The sequence below is a fragment of the Mesoplodon densirostris genome, chromosome 13 (assembly GCF_025265405.1).
Source record: "Mesoplodon densirostris isolate mMesDen1 chromosome 13, mMesDen1 primary haplotype, whole genome shotgun sequence".
NCBI classification, from domain to species: Eukaryota; Metazoa; Chordata; class Mammalia; order Artiodactyla; family Ziphiidae; genus Mesoplodon; species Mesoplodon densirostris.
The window spans coordinates 57,931,502-57,949,134 of NC_082673.1; the positions used below are offsets into that span (position 1 = coordinate 57,931,502).

The 17,633-nt window shown below is 40.2% G+C and overlaps 2 protein-coding genes across 2 annotated transcripts in view; both read left to right on the forward strand.

Moving 5' to 3' along the window:
* The first annotated feature begins 4,171 nt into the window (after nucleotides 1-4,171).
* On the forward strand, nucleotides 4,172-7,377 carry POLR2K (RNA polymerase II, I and III subunit K). Its single transcript, XM_060115998.1, has 4 exons — nucleotides 4,172-4,245; nucleotides 4,920-4,988; nucleotides 5,332-5,424; nucleotides 6,083-7,377. The coding sequence occupies exons 2-4, from the start codon at nucleotides 4,928-4,930 to the stop codon at nucleotides 6,103-6,105; spliced, it is 177 nt and encodes a 58-aa protein (XP_059971981.1). The 5' UTR covers nucleotides 4,172-4,245; nucleotides 4,920-4,927; the 3' UTR covers nucleotides 6,106-7,377.
* A 2,260-nt stretch (nucleotides 7,378-9,637) lies between these two features.
* SPAG1 (sperm associated antigen 1) overlaps nucleotides 9,638-17,633 on the forward strand; it is a 92,079-nt gene continuing 84,083 nt past the window's right edge. Inside the window, exons 1-3 of the mRNA XM_060116035.1 lie at nucleotides 9,638-9,732; nucleotides 13,335-13,476; nucleotides 15,237-15,396. Of these exons, the coding sequence (XP_059972018.1) occupies nucleotides 13,337-13,476; nucleotides 15,237-15,396 (300 nt within the window). The 5' untranslated portion in view covers nucleotides 9,638-9,732; nucleotides 13,335-13,336. The remainder of the gene's footprint in view (nucleotides 9,733-13,334; nucleotides 13,477-15,236; nucleotides 15,397-17,633) is intronic.

Genomic DNA, 17,633 nt, shown 5'->3' on the forward strand with positions numbered 1-17,633 from the left:
TTGGTTACAGCATCTCTAGACATCATTATGCTTGTTTTTTTAGGCATCTAAAAAGGGATGTTTTATGTGTCAGGCCCATCCTTCTGCTCTTGGCAACTTCTTCCTAATCTCTTTTTTCTGGCTTCTTTTCCTCTGCTTACTCCCTAAATGGGCGTCCTACCCAACATTTTTCTTACTTTACCATTCTGTGCTTACATAATTCTCATTCAGAGTTAAAAGCATTACTTTAAAGCCAGTAACAGCCACTGCTACCACTCTCCTCCGACAGAACATTTCTCCATCTGGATGCCCCACAGTTATCCTAAATGCCATATATCCAAAATCAAACTCACTAACAATGATTAAGCTCTGACTATGTGCCAGTTATTGGGCTAGGTACTGGGAATACAAAGATGGAATGGCGCAGTTACTGCCCTGAAGGGCTCACTGGTGTAAGTGCTTTAGTAGAGGAATGGTTGTGACACAAAAGAAAAGGGATCAACTAAATCTACAGCGGAAGAGTGGGCAGAGCTACCTTTATATAGACTGTGATATGAGGTGGATTTTGAAGGAAGGGTAGCATCTTTAAAGACAGATAACAGGTGATTCTAAACTTGAAACAAAATGTACCGGCAGGAAAATTGAAACAGTTGGGCACATTAGAGAAACTACAAATAATTTGTTACAGCTGGAAACTAAGACTGGTTTGAGGAAAGGGCAAAGAAAATTCTTGACGAGGGGAAGAAGCCAAGCCGTGGAGAGTTTTGGATGCACGTTAAGAGTCTGAAGTTTATCCTACGCGCGAGCTTTCTCTAGTTGCGGTGAGCGGGGGCTACTTTTCGTTGCAGTGCTCAGGCTTCTCATTGCAGTGGCTTCTCTTGTTGCAGAGCACAGGCTCTAGACACGCGGGCTTCAGTAGTTGTGGCACGCGGGCTCAGTAGTTGTGGCTCCTGGGCTCTAGAGCGCAGACTCAGTAGTTGTGGCGCATGGGCTTCATTGCTCCGCAACATGTGGGATCTTCCCGGACCAGGGCTTGAACCCCTGTCCCCCACTGGCAGGCGGATTCTTAACCTCTGCGCGCCCCCCCAAGGAAGTCCCAGGCAATGTAGGACATTTTAGCAGGACCACTCTGGTGGCAGAATGGAAGACAGAAAGAAGAGAGGTGAGGGTGGCTTAGGAAGCTACTGCATTACTCTGGAAGATAATGGGGGTGGAGAGGAGCGAAGAGTACAGGTTTGGGAGAAAATAAGATGAATTTAGTGCGAGGTTGTTACGTTTGTGGTACCCGTAGGACTTAAGGTAAGGAATTGGTGAACTACACATTCTTCAAGATGGCACCTTCCTGAAGCCTCCCTCACACGGTCTGTCGGATAGAGTGAGTAGTGTCCTTTCTAGGTCCTCAAACCAGTCTCTATTACAATCAAGCCTCTATTTTGCCACTCCCTGCCCAGCACTTGCAATCCTCCTCTCCTGAATTTTCTCCATATAATTTATCACCTTATAAAATACCGTATTATTTACTTACTTTGTGTAAGGTCTGCTCCCCACTCCACTGTAATGTAAACAGGACAGGGGATTTTTCCTATGATTAAATAAAAGCCACACGACCCCAAAACACCATTAAACATTGCCCTTTTCTCTTTCTCTAGTAATTTTTCTTTAGATATTTTGTTACAACTAAAGAGTAAAAGAATGTATCATAACTCCCTTCTATTCACTCGAAGAATAATTTTACACCTCTCCCCACCCAAAAAATGGCAAAAAGACACCTAGTTACATGTAGCTTGCCCTAGCTTTACTCATATACTGCAAATTTAAGCCACTGAGCTATATTTTCCTATTCTTTACACATCACAGTCTTTGGCCTTTTCCCTTCCCTTTCTGGATTGGGTGTAATCTCATTACTGACCTCAGAATTCTAAAACCCATTTGTTTTCCACAGATCTAACGCTTCTTTTGGAGACCATCCAGGAAAACATAATGAAAGGGTTTTCCATCACCATGATAGTCAAGCTATGCAGGTATACTTAAATGAGTATGATCAAGAAAAAGGAAAACAGATACTCAGGGGAAAAAATAGCAACTTGCATCTCTATAACCATATTATTGCAATGTAAGCATTTAAAAACACTAGTATCCAAGTTGACAAAACAAATGCCCTCATTAAGAGAGAGCAATGCGATGATGTCTGGCACATAGCAAATGCTCAAGAAAAGTTAGCTGTCACCATTGATAACAGCTTCCACAGACCCTGCTCCAAAATGATCCTAAAGTTACTGGTTCCTGCTGATAGGAAAAAGAATGTTGCATTGGGAACTAGCCTCGACATGAACTCCTGTTGAAATTCTGGATCTCCTTGCTATAACTTGTCTTTACCCTAACCCTCTGTAGGGTTCCAGGACCCATCTGTATTCTACATGTGTTGATCCATTCTGATCTCCACAAACTGTGTTATGTGCCAGCATCATCTTGATAACCTCAAGCTGCATAGTCAGAACCCAGGTCAGTTTGCAATGATTAAAGTTACACTTTCTGGATCACTCCATAATCTCTCTCTTATCATGACAATGGTTTTACCTAGTATTTCTTGAGTGAAGCTAATTTTGACTGTTCTATTGGATTACCTCTTCCCTTTGGCTAAGAGAAGGGGTATTTCATAAGAGAGCTGATGATCAAAATATTTATGTTCTATCTTAGCCTATCTATGGAGAAAGAAGCAGGACAGTCCACTGTGTTTCCTGGAAATTTAAAACTCAGCAGCTAGGAAGACTGAGAAAATCGAGTTAAATCTCTCAGGCTGGTCTGTGGAAGTGCAACCAGTGTCCTGGAAGTGAAAGGTGAGGCTCAAGGTTCCCAAGTTGCTGGATGGAAGACCGAAAAGCAGTATAGCCTGCTTAATAAAAACCAAAGTAGTGCATGTTGGGGAGAAAGAAACCTGCTTCTCAGATTAACTAAAATAGTTATTAACAACTGGTTATTTTCTAAATTTTAGTAACTTCATTTTCTTCTCCCTCGTGATATAAATACCTGCTGTGAAAGAAGCAAACGAATGCAAATGTTGTGAACCCAACTGTTACTAGTCTCACTAAAATTTTGATCTTTGAAAGAACACGCCTCCACTGGGCAAGTCGTTTTGTTTTTCTGGGGAGGAATGAATACATGGGATGAAAGGAGGGTCAATGGACAGCTACCACTACCTAAATCCCTTAGCTTTAAGTGGGAGTAATTGACGTAGCTGCCCGCAAGCTCACCTGTGCTTTAAAACGAGTAAAAGGAGGGGTTTACAGGGATGACGGGAGCCTAGGAGAGAAAGGGGCGAAAAGCAAAAACGATATTATACTAAGGATAGGGGCGGCTGCTCCACTGCCCCGGCACAGGTATCAAACGACTTGAAATGCATAATCTGAAAAGTGCTTTTCTACGTGGAAATCAGCGGTGGAGCCGATTCTTCTACGTTTCTCGGAGTAACGGTCAGCCTAGGATTCCACGAGCACTTCACTTGGGTTTCTTTTTTTTTTGTATTTTTTTAAATTAGTTTCCGCTTTATAACAAAGTGAATCAGTCATACATATACATCTGTTCCCACATCCCTTCCCTCATGCATCTCCCTCCCTCCCACCCTCCTCATCCCACCCCTCCAGGCGGTCACAAAGCACCGAGCTGATCTCCCTGTGCTCTGCGGCTGCTTCCCACTATCTATCTACCTTACGTTTGGTAGTGTATATATGTCCATGCCTCTCTTTCGCTTTGTCACAGCTTACCCTTCCCCCTCCCCATATCCTCAAGTCCATTCTCAAGTAGGTCTGTGTCTTTATTCCCGTTTTACCCCTAGGTTCTTCATGACATTTTTTTTTAAATTCCGTATATATGTGTTAGCATACGGTATTTGTCTTTCTCTTTCTGACTTCACTCTGTATGACAGATTCTAGGTCTATCCACTCTGCCCTCCTGGAAAAGTGTTACTTTCTACCGACTTCATATGTCATAAAAACAAACCTCCTTCGACTTGAGGAGCTTCTAAAACGCTTTACTTCCCTGAAAAATGAAAACAGGTGAGACCGAAACAAGCACTTTTGTCCAGGGTCTGAAACACAAAAATAGAACCAGCTTCACCAGCTGCGCTCAATCCGGCTTCCTCTGCCGCACCTGGGCCGGAAGGGGCGGAGACTCCGCTTACGTCATAAGCCAGCGCCGGAAGTTGGCTGCAGTACAGCGGCGAGGCGGAATCTGTTCGGAAAAGAAGAGAAGGTTCTCCGTGTTACGTGGGTAAGGAATTGGGGGATTGGCGGGTGGGTATTTGGGCCAAAACTGGAAAGACGCTAGGGGCTAAACAGGTCTGGTGTGGGGTTACAGTCGGGAGAGGCTGGGGATAGAGTCGATGCTGTTAGGCCTTTGCCTGTTCAGCTGTTGGGTTGTTTGCCTGTTTAGCTGTTGGCTTTTTAGCCGTTGGGAGTTATTTCTTTGTTCTTCCCTTATCTTCGGTTCGCATGTTCTCCTGTTGAGGGATACAGTTTTTTGGCAATCTCTTGCTAAAGTTCGGAAAAATGGAACTTGTGTTAAATGAAGACGCGAGCTTTGCAGTCAGATCTAAATCTCTGACTCGTAACACATGAATAATCCTGCCCAAATTAACTTCCTTAAAACCCCAGTTCCTTCATCTGTAAAATAAAAGTAATACCTCCTAGAATTGTTGTAAAAATTATAATGAAATAGCATGCATAATTGAAATGACATATGTAAAGTGTTTATTATTGTGTCCAGTGTGGGGGTAAATGCACAATACGTTGTTTTTTTGTTTCGTTCTTTAGACCCACCTATAGGATTTGAAAAAAGCACAGTTTAGGAATTGGGACCTTTTTAGCTTTCTCCGGGAAAAATGAGGCCTGGTTAGATTTGTGAGGACCCCATCTGAGATATTAAATATTTGTCTATGATTTCAGGGACAACAATGGACACCCAGAAGGACGTTCAACCCCCAAAGCAGCAGCCAATGATATATATCTGTGGAGGTAAGAGTAACATTTACAAAAGTAAGAGTATTTCACCTCAGTTTTGCATTTATTGCATTTATCTTTGGCTTAAATGAGTCATTCATCTTTAAAGTTAGAAAGCAGAACAACTTTAACAATTTTTTAAAAAATCCTCTTATTAAGATTTCATTTTCTTTCCTAGGAAAAATGCATTGCCCTCCACTCTTTTTTTCTTTCTCCCTTAATATGTTGGTAATGGCAACATACCCTTGAGATTGAGTATACTGTATTTTATTTCTTTGGGTGAAAAGTATGGTTAAGATAATTTGCTCGTCTGTAATATTTCCCTTTTAGGCATTGAATAAACGTGTTTTGTTTCTAGAATGTCACACAGAAAATGAAATAAAATCAAGGGATCCAATCCGTTGCAGAGAATGTGGATACAGAATAATGTACAAGAAAAGGACTAAAAGATGTATCCTTCTAACTAAGCTTTCTGCATATGAGATAAGAGGAAGTGAAAAATAATGCATGGTTTGATAGTCAAAGGCTAATTTCTGGTAAAAATGGTAACAACTTGGATTACTTACCAAAAAAACAAAAAGCATGATTAGCATTTTCATGAACCAGTACTCCAGTGTATAGACATATACTAAATAATCTAAATACTAGTTGATTTTGGCTTTCATAAGTGTATTTTTTCAGGTATTCTGTATATAAGTACTCATTCTTGAGCTTCAGTTTATGGGCAAACTAAATGATACAAGGAGAAATACAAATATTGAGTTTGTATGCTACCTAATGGAATAAGTGAGGCTTACAAATTAGCTGAAAGACTGAGAGTAAATTGTTATGTAATAACTACCAGTGTTTTTTAGATCACTAAATTATCACTTTTAACACTGCTTTAGTGTTTCTTGGTGCGTTGGTCTTTTGTATCATGGGGGGGGGGCTAATAAAATAGTTTATTTTTTTAGTTCATTTCTAATTATCATAGTAAATAGTGAACTTCATTCTTTTGTGCATTTTAGATTAAATAACTAGCTTATTGCAAAGAGAAAGTGACTTGGAAGTATTACATTTTTAATATAATTTTGAAGTACTTTTTTTGTCCTTAACTCAGTTTTTGATAGTGGTGGTTTTTGATGCTCGATGAAAGATGAAATTCAGAGGAATGTCTTCATTTGGATTTGGATTTGCTATTAATGTTGTATAGCTTTTGATTAGTGTACTTTATGAATACAACTATATACAAATGATTTCGTTTTAAAAACCATATTGTATTTAGGTATCAATAGCTTATATAAAGATATTTTTGTTCAGTTACATGGTTTGTAATTTAATTTTATCGTATATGTAATCTGACACACAATGAAGGTTAAAAGTGCTTCCCCAAACTACACTTTAATCAAAACCTAGAATCATCTGGGGCCCTTGTTAAAAATGAGGTTTGCTAGGGCCCTTTAAAGGTCTGATTAAGTAAGTTCCTAGGAAACCACTGTTTTACATCACCAATTGTTTGTAAACTCTCCAGCCTCATTTTGTATAGAGTATACCAATGCACTTACTGTCAGTGTGCATACCTCATTTTGAGTTATAATTTATTAACTTGGCATAGGCCTTTCTGTATTTGTATATAATGCTTGACTTTTTTTTTTTTTTTTTTGTGGTACGCGGGCCTCTCACTGTTGTGGCCTCTCCCGTTGCGGAGCACAGGCTCTGGACGCACAGGCTCAGCGGCCATGGCTCACGGGCCCAGCCGCTTTGCGGCATGTGGGATCTTCCCAGACCGGGGCACGAACCCGTGTCCCCTGCAACGGCAGGCGGACTCTCAACCACTGCGCCACCAAGGAAGCCCTTGACTGTTTTTTAAATCTTCGGCAAGGGAAAAGAAACTTTAATGGTTGCTTTATCTAAGGCAAAATCAACCCCAAGTAAAGTGGATGAAGCAGACTATTAAGGCAGGTGCAGTTTTCCAGGTGTAATCATTCATTAAGGTAAAAAACTCTGCTTTCAGGATATAGAAAAAATAGGAGTTGGTTTACACTAAATTGGATGAATGTTTAAAGCTTTTGCCTTGATCTTAGGGATATGGATGCTCAGATACTGCATCTGTTCCAGGATTCGATTAGATATATTTCAACTTTTTAATAGTTTTGTGTGTCTCGCACATTCAAAGTATTAACTGTGCAACTGTGCCACTTAAAAAACAAAACAAAACATTGTTTCTACTACCATCCTCACATACTAAGTTCTGTAAATTTATTATGTGCTATACAAAGTACTACCATACTCAAGATTTTTAAAGAGTGCTTCCTTGGTCCAGGTTTTCCTGGACTGTGGCTTTCATAATTTTGTAATTCTGCCACGTTCCTTCTTGAGCTTGTCCTTTTTGTACAAGAGTCCCAATAAATATCTCTTTATGACAGCCTCCTAAACCACAACTCATTGGGTAATGTTGCTCTTAACTATTCTAATTTCATCATAGGTCCTGTGTGTATCAGTAGTTTAATTGAGTACTGTTATTTGGTTAACTAGACAGTGGTTTAATGGGAAAAGTATTAACCACTGGAACTCAAGACCATTGTTTCAGTCAGTTAGCTCTTCGTGTCCCCATCATCTATAAAATGGAAGTAATTTTACCTCTTGCCTACCTGGACAGTTTTAAGAAAAGGTAAAATAGATATAAAATTGCTTTTAAAAGATCCTTTTGAATAGTGCTCTATAAATATAAAAATCAGTAAATCTGAGCTTGAAGCTAATACATAACTTGTCCCCTACTAAACTGCTTACCAATGACTGTAGACATGCAGGTCCATCAAAAATATCAATACATGGAAATTGGTTCAAATCCAGCACTGCTACTCAATTACTGGCCAGTTTATTTCTTTTGACTTCAGCTTGTCAAAGTCAAGGAATTAATGATAGTTCAGTGCTTTTAGACTCTGAAGCTATCTTCAGAGATTGAAGTTAATGACATTCAAAACTAGTAGATGAAATCATAAATGACCAATTTTAAGAAGATTAAAATATCACATAAAGTGAGAAAGTGTAAACTGAGAACACGTAAAAACAAGTTGCCTCCTTACATGTACAAATACATGCACATCCATCCACCCTCCACCCTCCACCCTCTGCCCAGACTTAAAAGATTACTGGGTCTGTTCTGTGGAAACGGACAATATAGGGACGAGATGGTGGGAAGCCAGTTAGGGGCCACCTGTAAAAGTTCAGGCTAAGAGTAATGGTGGCTGGGCCAGGTTAGGCGTAGAGGGAGTGAGAAGTAGCTGGTTGTGAGATATGTTTTGAAGTTGAATAGGACTTACTTGTGAATTGGTTAGTACTTAGGAGCACAATAAACTGTATGGACTTTGGCAAAAGGCTTTGGGTCCGTATTCCCAGAGTGTCCTTTGTTCGATGCCAGTGACTACCAAGATTCACTTTCCTTATTTGTAAAATGGGCATGAAATAATAGCACCTATGTCAAAGGTTTGCTGCAAGATAAAATTAAATACTCCATGAAAACTCTTAATCTAATAAATGTTAACTGTTAACACCATTACAGGAAGTATTAGCATTTTCTGCACAGGTGCTTGTATCAGCCTTAGGATTAGTCTCAGTTACCGGTCTTGCTGTTTTCCATACTCTTTAGCTTGCTCATTGTAGAGTCCTAACCACTGGACCACCAGGGATTTCCCAGCTTGCTCATTGTAAAATAGGAATTGCACAGCACTGTCTTGCTGAAAGTTCTTAGTAGCTTCCCATTTTGATAAAATGAAAACTCTTGGGAATAGTATATTTGGGAATAGTATAGACTCCTTTCCTGCCTCTGTCACCACTTCAACCCACCGCTCAGTCTTGGTTTTAAGGAGATGTTTGCAGTTCCTTAAGCAGATAACGGACCTTTTTGCCTGTGCTCCTGCTTTTCTCTCTGCCTGAAGTGACCTGTCTTGTGTTCTTCCCCAGTGTCGGAATGTCATCTAGTTTTCTGTATTGTGGAGAAGTCCAAAACTATTCTTCTTCCTAATGCTTTGTATGTGACCTGTTTTCGCTCTAGAAACTTAGAATTTTCTTTGCTAGTGTCCTGAAATTTTGCAGTTTGTGCCTTGGTATGGGTCTGTTTTCCTTCCCTGTTTTGGTCACTTGGTGGGTGCTTTCAGTCTGAAAACTCAAGCTCTTCAATTCTGGAAAATTTTCTTGAATTGATAACTTCCTACCCTCAGTATTCTCTTCTCTCTAGATCTTTTAAATCTAATATTAGACCTAACTTTATCATCTTTTTCGATTTCCTTTTTTTCTTTATCTGCTCTGTGAAAGATTTCTTCAACTTTACTTTCTAATCCATCTATTAATTATTGGACGCAATGTCTTTATGAAGTGGTAATTTTCATTTGCCTGCATAGTCCATTTCCTTTGAGTTAGTTTTTATCCTGCTTGTTTATTCAGCATAATTGTATATGTACATAATTGTAACCAGAAAAAAAACATAAAGTGTGTGTGAAGAGAAAATTACAGGGCACGTGGAATTGCAACTCTTATTTCTCGGCTAACCTTCTGTCCGGGTGAAGCTGGGTCTGCAAGGCCAATCAGCCGGATGGCAAAACCGGAGACTAGCCAGTCATCACGCAGAGGCCCTAATCCCCGCCCCCGGCGGTCAGCCGGAAGCCCTCGGGTGCCGGAGTGGGGGGAGTGGGGCGGGGCGACACGCCCCTCCCTGGGTACGAGACGCGCGGCTGGTGAAGTGTGTGGCTGGGGCCTCCCCAAGGCTTGGGGTCTGAACCAGGTGAGTATTTGCCGGCCAGGAGTAAACTACGTCTCTCCATCGCAATCCCTTCCTCCGGGAGCCGGGGTGAAAGACGGACCCGGAGAAGCAAATGCACCGTCGGGCTGCAGTTGGAGGGTTGAACAACCTTGTCGGCCGGGCCAGCAACCTGGGGGCCTTCTGTTTCTCGGGGCTGACGGTGGCGGATGTTGGGGCAGAGCGGCAACGCGGAGGGGGTGGTGCGGCGGAGAGGTTCCCGGGCTCTGGCGGCGGCCACCGGTCCTTGTGAACAAAGCAGGGGAATGGGGAGCAGTTTCGTAGAGTCCTAAAGTGCCCGTTGACCGTTGCGGGTTGGCTGTAGAGCTCCCGGATCTCAGGCAGTCCCTGACCCGCGCTGTACATAGAAACCGTTGCTACGGCTGGAGGATGCCGTTTCCTTTCCGTCTCCGGCTGCAGGTGGCGCCCAGCCCTGTGGATGCTGGAAAGAACGTGCCTAGGTGGAAGAAAACCATTTTTCGTGTTACTAGCCCGTTGCAGTTTGTGCTGGAGGTATTACTGATAAACTGATTAGGAAATATGGGAAATGGATGTGGATTAGGATGGTGGAGAAGAAATTAACGCCAATTAGGACCAAAGTTTTTTCTAATCAGAGACAAATTGCAAACAGAAGTGGAAGAGTTCTAAATAGAGCAAACAAAGTATTGTATGAGTTGTTTTTTGGAGTTTGAGAGTTAACGTTTAGTGGTCTTGAGAATGTCTCTCCTACCCACCCCACCCACCAAGTGGGAGTTTTCAAAAAGGATTCTCAGAAACGTTGAAACAGTGTTCAGAATAAAATTCGCTTGATTAGGTAAGAGGTGTCTTTATCATTTCAAATGTTTTTCACCATACTTTAGTCAAATCATAAAATCTCAGGGGTTTCAAGATTCCTTTAATTCGAGCACATCTATTTTAATCCCATTAGATGCTTAAGTCACTCCCATCAAAGATCCTCCAGCTCTTTGGAAAAATTCTCCTAAAGACAACTCATTCTATTCTGGGCAGCATCAATAATTTTAAAGTTCTTCACTGGCTTTCATGTGACTTCCACCCCAAGGCTATCCTTGTGATGGGAGACATTCATCATACTGGGCCCCGCTAGCATGGTGTGAAAGCCATATTCTCACTTCTTAGCTGGATCTCATTTGAAAGCTGGCAAACTGTCATCTATATTCTATACCCAAGCCAAAGCCAGCAGGAATATGGAGAAACTGACAGAGCATCTTCTTTTTCTGCAGAGATCTGATATATGACCAGACTCCCAGGGGGCAGGCATGCTGAAGGGAATACTGCTAATGAATTAGACCCATTGCTACTTGTTTTAAAATTTATCCCCCAGTGTGTTTTAGTGCAGTGTTTTTTTTTAATACTTTGACAATAATTCATAATAAATATATTTTTCTTTGCAACATTTATGTACACAACATTCGTGTGTGCATTTATATACACATAATTTTTTTTATATAGACATGAAATAAAATTTTCTATAAAACAGTATTTAATGGTATGTGTCAGGTAGTCTGATTTTATTGCTATTCTATCTCATAAAACAATGCTGATTGCAGCTCACTAAATTGATTTCTTCGGTTGCCACCTGCAATTTGAAAAGCACGATTAAATATGATGGTTAAGTATGTGAGCTCTGTAGTGGCCTACTGAGATTCAACTCTTCAGTTCACTACTTAAGAGTTATATGACCTTCAGCAATTTATATACTTGAAACGTCACCTTTCTCATCTGTAAAAAGGGAGTAATTATTAATATCTTTCATGAAAGTGGTTTTGAAGATTGAAATAATTCATGGCATATAGAAATTTAGCTCCATAAATGCTAACTGTTATTACTGTTCTCTACTTAAAACCTACTTGATATAGTTGAAGGATTAAATGAAGTAATAATATAAGTAAAGTACATTAAGAACTACATATTTGTTGCTGTTATTGTCACCGTCATTAGCAGCATATCAATAGAGTGAAATTATCCAGGGCTGTCTTATTCCCAATTCAGTTGAATTTAGCATGTATTTTTTAAGGGGTATAAGACAGTATTTACTATGTTAGACCTGAAGCTCTTGAGATGAATGAAGTAAGATCTCTCATGATCTAGAAGGGAAGATAAAGAAACAGAATTTGGATATATGCTATGTGATATGAGAGAGGTATGTACAGAGTGCCTTTAGAACACAGCTTTGGCAGCTGTTCATTATGGGAGTGGGCAACTGAGAATGTAAGGAGGCAAGGAATGGGGAAGAGGGTGATATTAAGGAGAGTTACAGAAAAGATGTTATTTATGTTTGTGCTGAATCACGAAAGGATGGTCGGGATATTAACAAACAGCTAAAGTAGAAGATACCAAAATCAACATTAAAAGATATCTTAAAAAGCAGTTTGAGCACTGAAGAGGATCAGAATATTCCACTCCAAGTAGACCACTTTGACATGAAGATTATTTTGAGCTGAAGGCAATTAGGAAACAGCAGACACAGGAAGAACTCTTGGCCTTCCCCTTTTCTGCCTAAAAGCAGGGCATAAATTTCCCTTTATGAAGGTGTTCCCTCCTCTCCTTTCTCATACCAAGATGAAGAAAACAACCTTTATCACAGTAGATGGACAATCAGCAGTGAGGTGAGTCTGCATAAACAAACCTTATTAAAATAACCCTTATCTTCCATTAGTTTCTTCCATAGATTTACCTTCTAGAAGCCAAAACCCCTTTTCCTTTGTCTAATCATTTCTACACAGTTTATCACCCTTTGTTAAAATGGTATATAGTTCCCCAGGCCTAACAGTTTCTTTGAGTTTTCACTTTTCTGTGAAGCCCCAGGCATATATAAAATGAACCTTTTCTCCCATTGATATCTTTTGTCAGTTTAATTTACAGGCCTCAGCTACTGAACCCAAATGGATACAAGAAAAAATTTTTTTCCTCTACAGCACCAAAACCTGCTTTGTTGTTGTATTTCAGTTTTGCTTAAGTGAAGATTAAGTAAAATAACCCATCTGTGGTATATAGTAATTTATTTATTTTTATCTATTTATTTAGTTATTTTTGGCTGCGTTGGGTCTTCGTTGCTGTGCACGGGCTTTCTCTAGTTGCAGCGAGCGGGGGCTACTCTTCGTTGTGGTGCACAGGCTTCTCATCGCAGTGTCTTCTCTTTGTTGCAGAGCACAGGCGTAGGTGCATGGGCTTCAGTAGTTGTAGCACGCAGACTCAGTAGTTGTGGCTCATGGGCTCTAGAGCAGAAGCTCAGCAGTTGTGGCTCATGGGCTTAGTTGGTCTGTGGCATGTGGGGTCTTCCTGGACCAGGGCTCGAACCCATGTCCCCTGCATTGGCAGGCAGATTCTTAACCACCACGCCACCAGGGAAGTCGGTATATAGTAATTAGCCCCATGAATGTTAACTGTTCTTATCAGGGAGAGAGAATTTACAATGAGTAGCTTCCTCCTTAGAAGAAATACTCCATCTCCTTTTCTATAGAAATGAAAAATAAATATTACAGAAGTACCTAGATGGTTACTACTATCCAAATTGACTATTAATGTATATATTAGATTCATAACTATTTTCCTACACTATATTTCAGCCATGACTGCCAAAGATTATCCATCATTGTGGGGCTTTGGAACAACAAAAACATTTAAAATACCTGTTGAACATTTGGATTTCAAGTATATTGAAAAATGTTCAGACATTAAACACTTGGAAAAAATTCTTTGTGTGCTCAGGTAAGCATTTAAAAATCATATCATGTTTCAGTTTGCCAATTTTAATTATATTATTGACTTCTAAAATTCAAAGCTACATTAGAAATTTTGGAGCAGATTTTCTAATATTGAAATTGTTGTTTTTGTCCATGTTAGGTTCCAAAATAGTGGTTTTGATCCTGTGGTTAGTTTGGCGGGTTCTGGCTAGATCTACTTCCATCACGAGACTTAGGCTAATTAGTATCCAAGAGGGCATTTTTCTTGCTTCCTGGCACTTTCTAGGAACCAGTAAAGCAGCCATTAGGAGGCACCTGCTTATGCTGATAAAGTGCTTTGGCACTCTCCCACTTCACACTATCTGCCAGCAAAGGTGGGTGACTCACTGGGAGCCGTCGCATGGGGGATGGGGTAGTGGGGGAGGAAGTAGGACCAGAAGTCAGGGAATCAAGGCCTTTTCTGGGTAAGAGCCCTGTGGCTGTGATTGTCAAACTTTAATATTTGGCAAACACGGTGGTTAGAAAATGCAAATTTGAGGGCACCACACCTAGAGATTCTGCTTCAGGAAATCAGGAGTGGAGCCCAGGAACATGTGTTTTTAACAAGCACACTGGCTGATCAACATGCGGGTGGTCAAGGGAACTCTACAAGAAACATTGCCCTGTGGCCTACCAACCTGTGCCACCTGTTTCGGGTTTCTTGAGGGTTTTTCATTTGGAGGGTAGCCTCATTACTGCAGAAACACTTGTGAGCACAAACTGCCCATTTCCGGGACATCAGTAGTATTCCATTTGCTCAGCAGTTGTTCTCTCTCTTCTTTCCTCTGATGCCCTTCCTTACTGCTGTGTTCTTTCCTTTTTCTTTCTCTTTTTTTTTCCTTTTTCTTCCTTATCACCTTTAGCCTCCTGTCCTTCCTAAGCATTGCTGCTTGTCCCCAGCCAGTGTTGATGTAATAGCCTCATCATATCATTGTTTTCCCTCTTGTTTTTCTCAGCATATAAGAACGTTTTCATTTTTATTTGATTAAAGACTAAAAGAAAATGCGAAGTTTATGGGATGAAAGAGTTTGAAAGACATTTTATGAATAGCCTAATTAAATTGTATTGTATTGACTTGGGATTTTTTTTTTTAATTTGAAAATGGGATTTATTTTTATTTTTCTAAAAATTTAGAAGTAAACAGATTTACAAGAAACGGGGAAAAGGTTGATTTTCCTTAAAAAAAAAGCAAAAAAGAACACATGTCTCTGTTTAACTCTCTAAGGAAGGAATTCTGTTCCTTGAGTGGTTGAATTTAGAGGTGTGTTGTTCTAAACTGTTCCTCTGCCATTTTCTTCCTATCCCTTTGAGGGGGAAAAAAATGAGCTAGAACAGTAACTCCTCATTAGAAAATAAGTCCAAAGTCTCACTCTTTGCCTGTCTCTAATAATGAATTTTCATTTATAAGTTTAAAATTACCTTATGTACAAAATGAACATATGTGTGTTAAAGAGGAGAGGAAATGTTATCTATTCAACTTTTAAAGTGTGTGATGGAAATTGATGTCTTTGGAACTCCTTTTTTCCCCCCTTCATCGCAGCACTCCATAGATTAGCATGTGAAAGTGGAGGTTGCTCTAATTGAGGACGGTGAGGGGAAGGCAGCAGCTCAGCCTTCATGCTCGTTCGGGGCAGACCGTGAGATCTCTGTGGAACCCCTGGGCTCCATGGAACCCAGCTTGCAAAACACTGGTCTATATGATCTCTGAAAGAAGTGGTAACTCTAAAATTCTGAATTTTTTAAAAGGTCTGGTGAGGAAGGATATTATCCTGAACTTACTGAATTTTGTGAAAAGCGCCTTTCAGGCTTGGCTTCTGGAAGCAGAGCTTTGAGGAGAGAGAAACCTGCGGCGACAGCAGCCAGTTTCACAGCAGAAGAATGGGAAAAAATTGACGGTGATATAAAGGTATAGAGTAACATCACTTTTTGTGACATTGTCGTGGATATATATCTACTTTACTTATCTGAAATCCTAGGTTTCCTTTTTTGTCAGTAAAGGGCTTTTAGTGGTAATTACTTAGGTGGTACTGGTTGCTTCTTACACCCAGGAGAATATTGTGAATGTGTGTGTGTGTGTGTGTGTGTGTCTGTCTGTGTGTCTGGATTTGTTGGTGGGGGGTGGGGAGGGCATGCTCATGTATTTTATTTTTTGTTTTTTATTTATTTTTAAAATAAATTTATTTATTTATTTGTTTGTTGTTGGCTGAGTTGGATCTTTGTTTCTGCGCGCGGGCTTCCTCTAGTTGCAGCGAGCTGGGGCTACTCTTCATTGCGATGAGTGAGCTTCTTATTGCAGTGGCTTCTCTTGTTGCGGTGCGGGGACTCTAGGCGTGCAGGCTTTAGTAGTTGTGGCACATGGGCTCAGTAGTTGTGGCTCACGGGCTCTAGAGCACAGGCTCAGTAGTTGTGCGGCACGGGCTTAGTTGCTCCGCGGCATGTGGGATCTTCCCGGACCAGGGCTTGAACCCGAGTCCCCTGCATTGGCAGGCGGATCCTTAACCACTGCGCCACCAGGGAAGCCGTGCACATGTATTTTAAATGACTGAATAATATCCCATCCTATGAAAGGAACATAATTCAGTCAGCATCTATAAATAGTGTTATGTTTGTTCATAATTTTTTTGTACCATCCTGGTTGTTTACTAAGGATAAATTATTAGAATTCAGATTACTTGATCAAAGGATCTAAATATTTTTAAGGCTGTTGAAACACATGTCTATGTTCTCAGGAAGTTGTACCTTTGTACTCTCCCACCAGCAGTGTGTAAGAATGCTCACTTCAGGTACTCTTCACTGGAAACTGTAATCATTTTTTACATTTTAAAGTCAATTAAACAGTTAAAAAATGATAGTACGTAGTGTATTCTTTGTTTACTAGTAACGTTAAATTTTTAAAAATCTGTCACTTGAAGTTCTTCTTTTGTTAATGACCTGTTTGTGTCTTTACTGATTTCTTTTAATCAGCTTTATTGTTATTATTTACATTCAATAAAAATTAGCTATTTTATAAAACAAACAAATGTATGCAACAAAGCAGAAACAGACTCACAGACATAGAGAACAAAATAGTGGCTACCGGGCTTCTCTGGTGGCGCAGTGGTTGAGAGTCCGCCTGCCGATGCAGGGGATGCGGGTTCGTGCCCCGGTCTGGGAGGATCCCACGTGCCGCGGAGCGGCTGGGCCCGTGAGCCATGGCCGCTGGGCCTGTGCGTCCGGAGCCTGTGCTCCGCGATGGGGGAGGCCACAGCAGTGAGAGGCCCGCGTACAGCAAAAAAAAAAAAAAAAAAAAAAAATAGTGGCTACCAGTGGGGAGAGGGAGGAAGGAGGGGCAGGACAGGGGTAAGGGATTAAGAGATACAAACTACTGTGTATACAATAAATAAGCAACAAGGGTGTACAGCACAGGGAAACAAAGCCATTCTTTTGTAATAACTTTAAATGGAGTATAATCTATAAAAATATTTAATTACTATGTTATATACTTGAAACTAACATAATATTGTATATTAACTATACTTCAATTTTTTAAAAATCAGCGATTTTATGGTAGTTTCACTGAGTTTTGACAAACTACATTTGCTGTGGAATATTTCCATTATCCCTAAAAGTTTTGTTTTGCCCCTTTGCAGTCAGTGCTGACCCCACACCCTGGCTCCTGGCAACCGCTGAACTGCTTCTATCATTATACATTTGCCTTTTCTAGACTTTCATATAAATATAATTATATAGTATATCTTCTTTCATGTCTGGCTTCTTTGACTTAGCATGATGCTTTTGAGATTCATCTATGTTGTTGCATGTGTCCACAGTTCATTCCTTTTAATTGCTGAGTAGTAGTGAATTGTATGGATATCTCACAGTTTAACCATTTACCCATTGATGAACAAATGCCAAAATGTTTTCCAAAGTGGCAATCAATCCTGCCAATAATGGATAAAAGTTCCAGCTGCTCTATATTGTTGTCCATACTTAGTATCGTCAGTTTTGTTAATTTTAGCTATTCTATTAGGTATATAGTGGTATCTCATTGTGGCTTTCATTTGCATTTCTCTAATAACTAATGATGTTGAATGTCTTTTCATGTACTTATTTGTTATCCATATATCTTCTTTTGTAGAGTGTCTTTAAATCCTTTGCCCATTA

Coding starts and splice junctions, on each gene's coding strand:
- POLR2K (XM_060115998.1), top strand. CDS start 4,928: ATGGACACCCAGAAGGACGTTCAACCCCCAAAGCAGCAGCCAATGATA. Junction 4,989..5,331: donor AATGATATATATCTGTGGAG/GTAAGAGTAACA, acceptor TTTTGTTTCTAG/AATGTCACACAGAAAATGAA. Junction 5,425..6,082: donor CAAGAAAAGGACTAAAAGAT/GTATCCTTCTAA, acceptor AGTTTTTGATAG/TGGTGGTTTTTGATGCTCGA.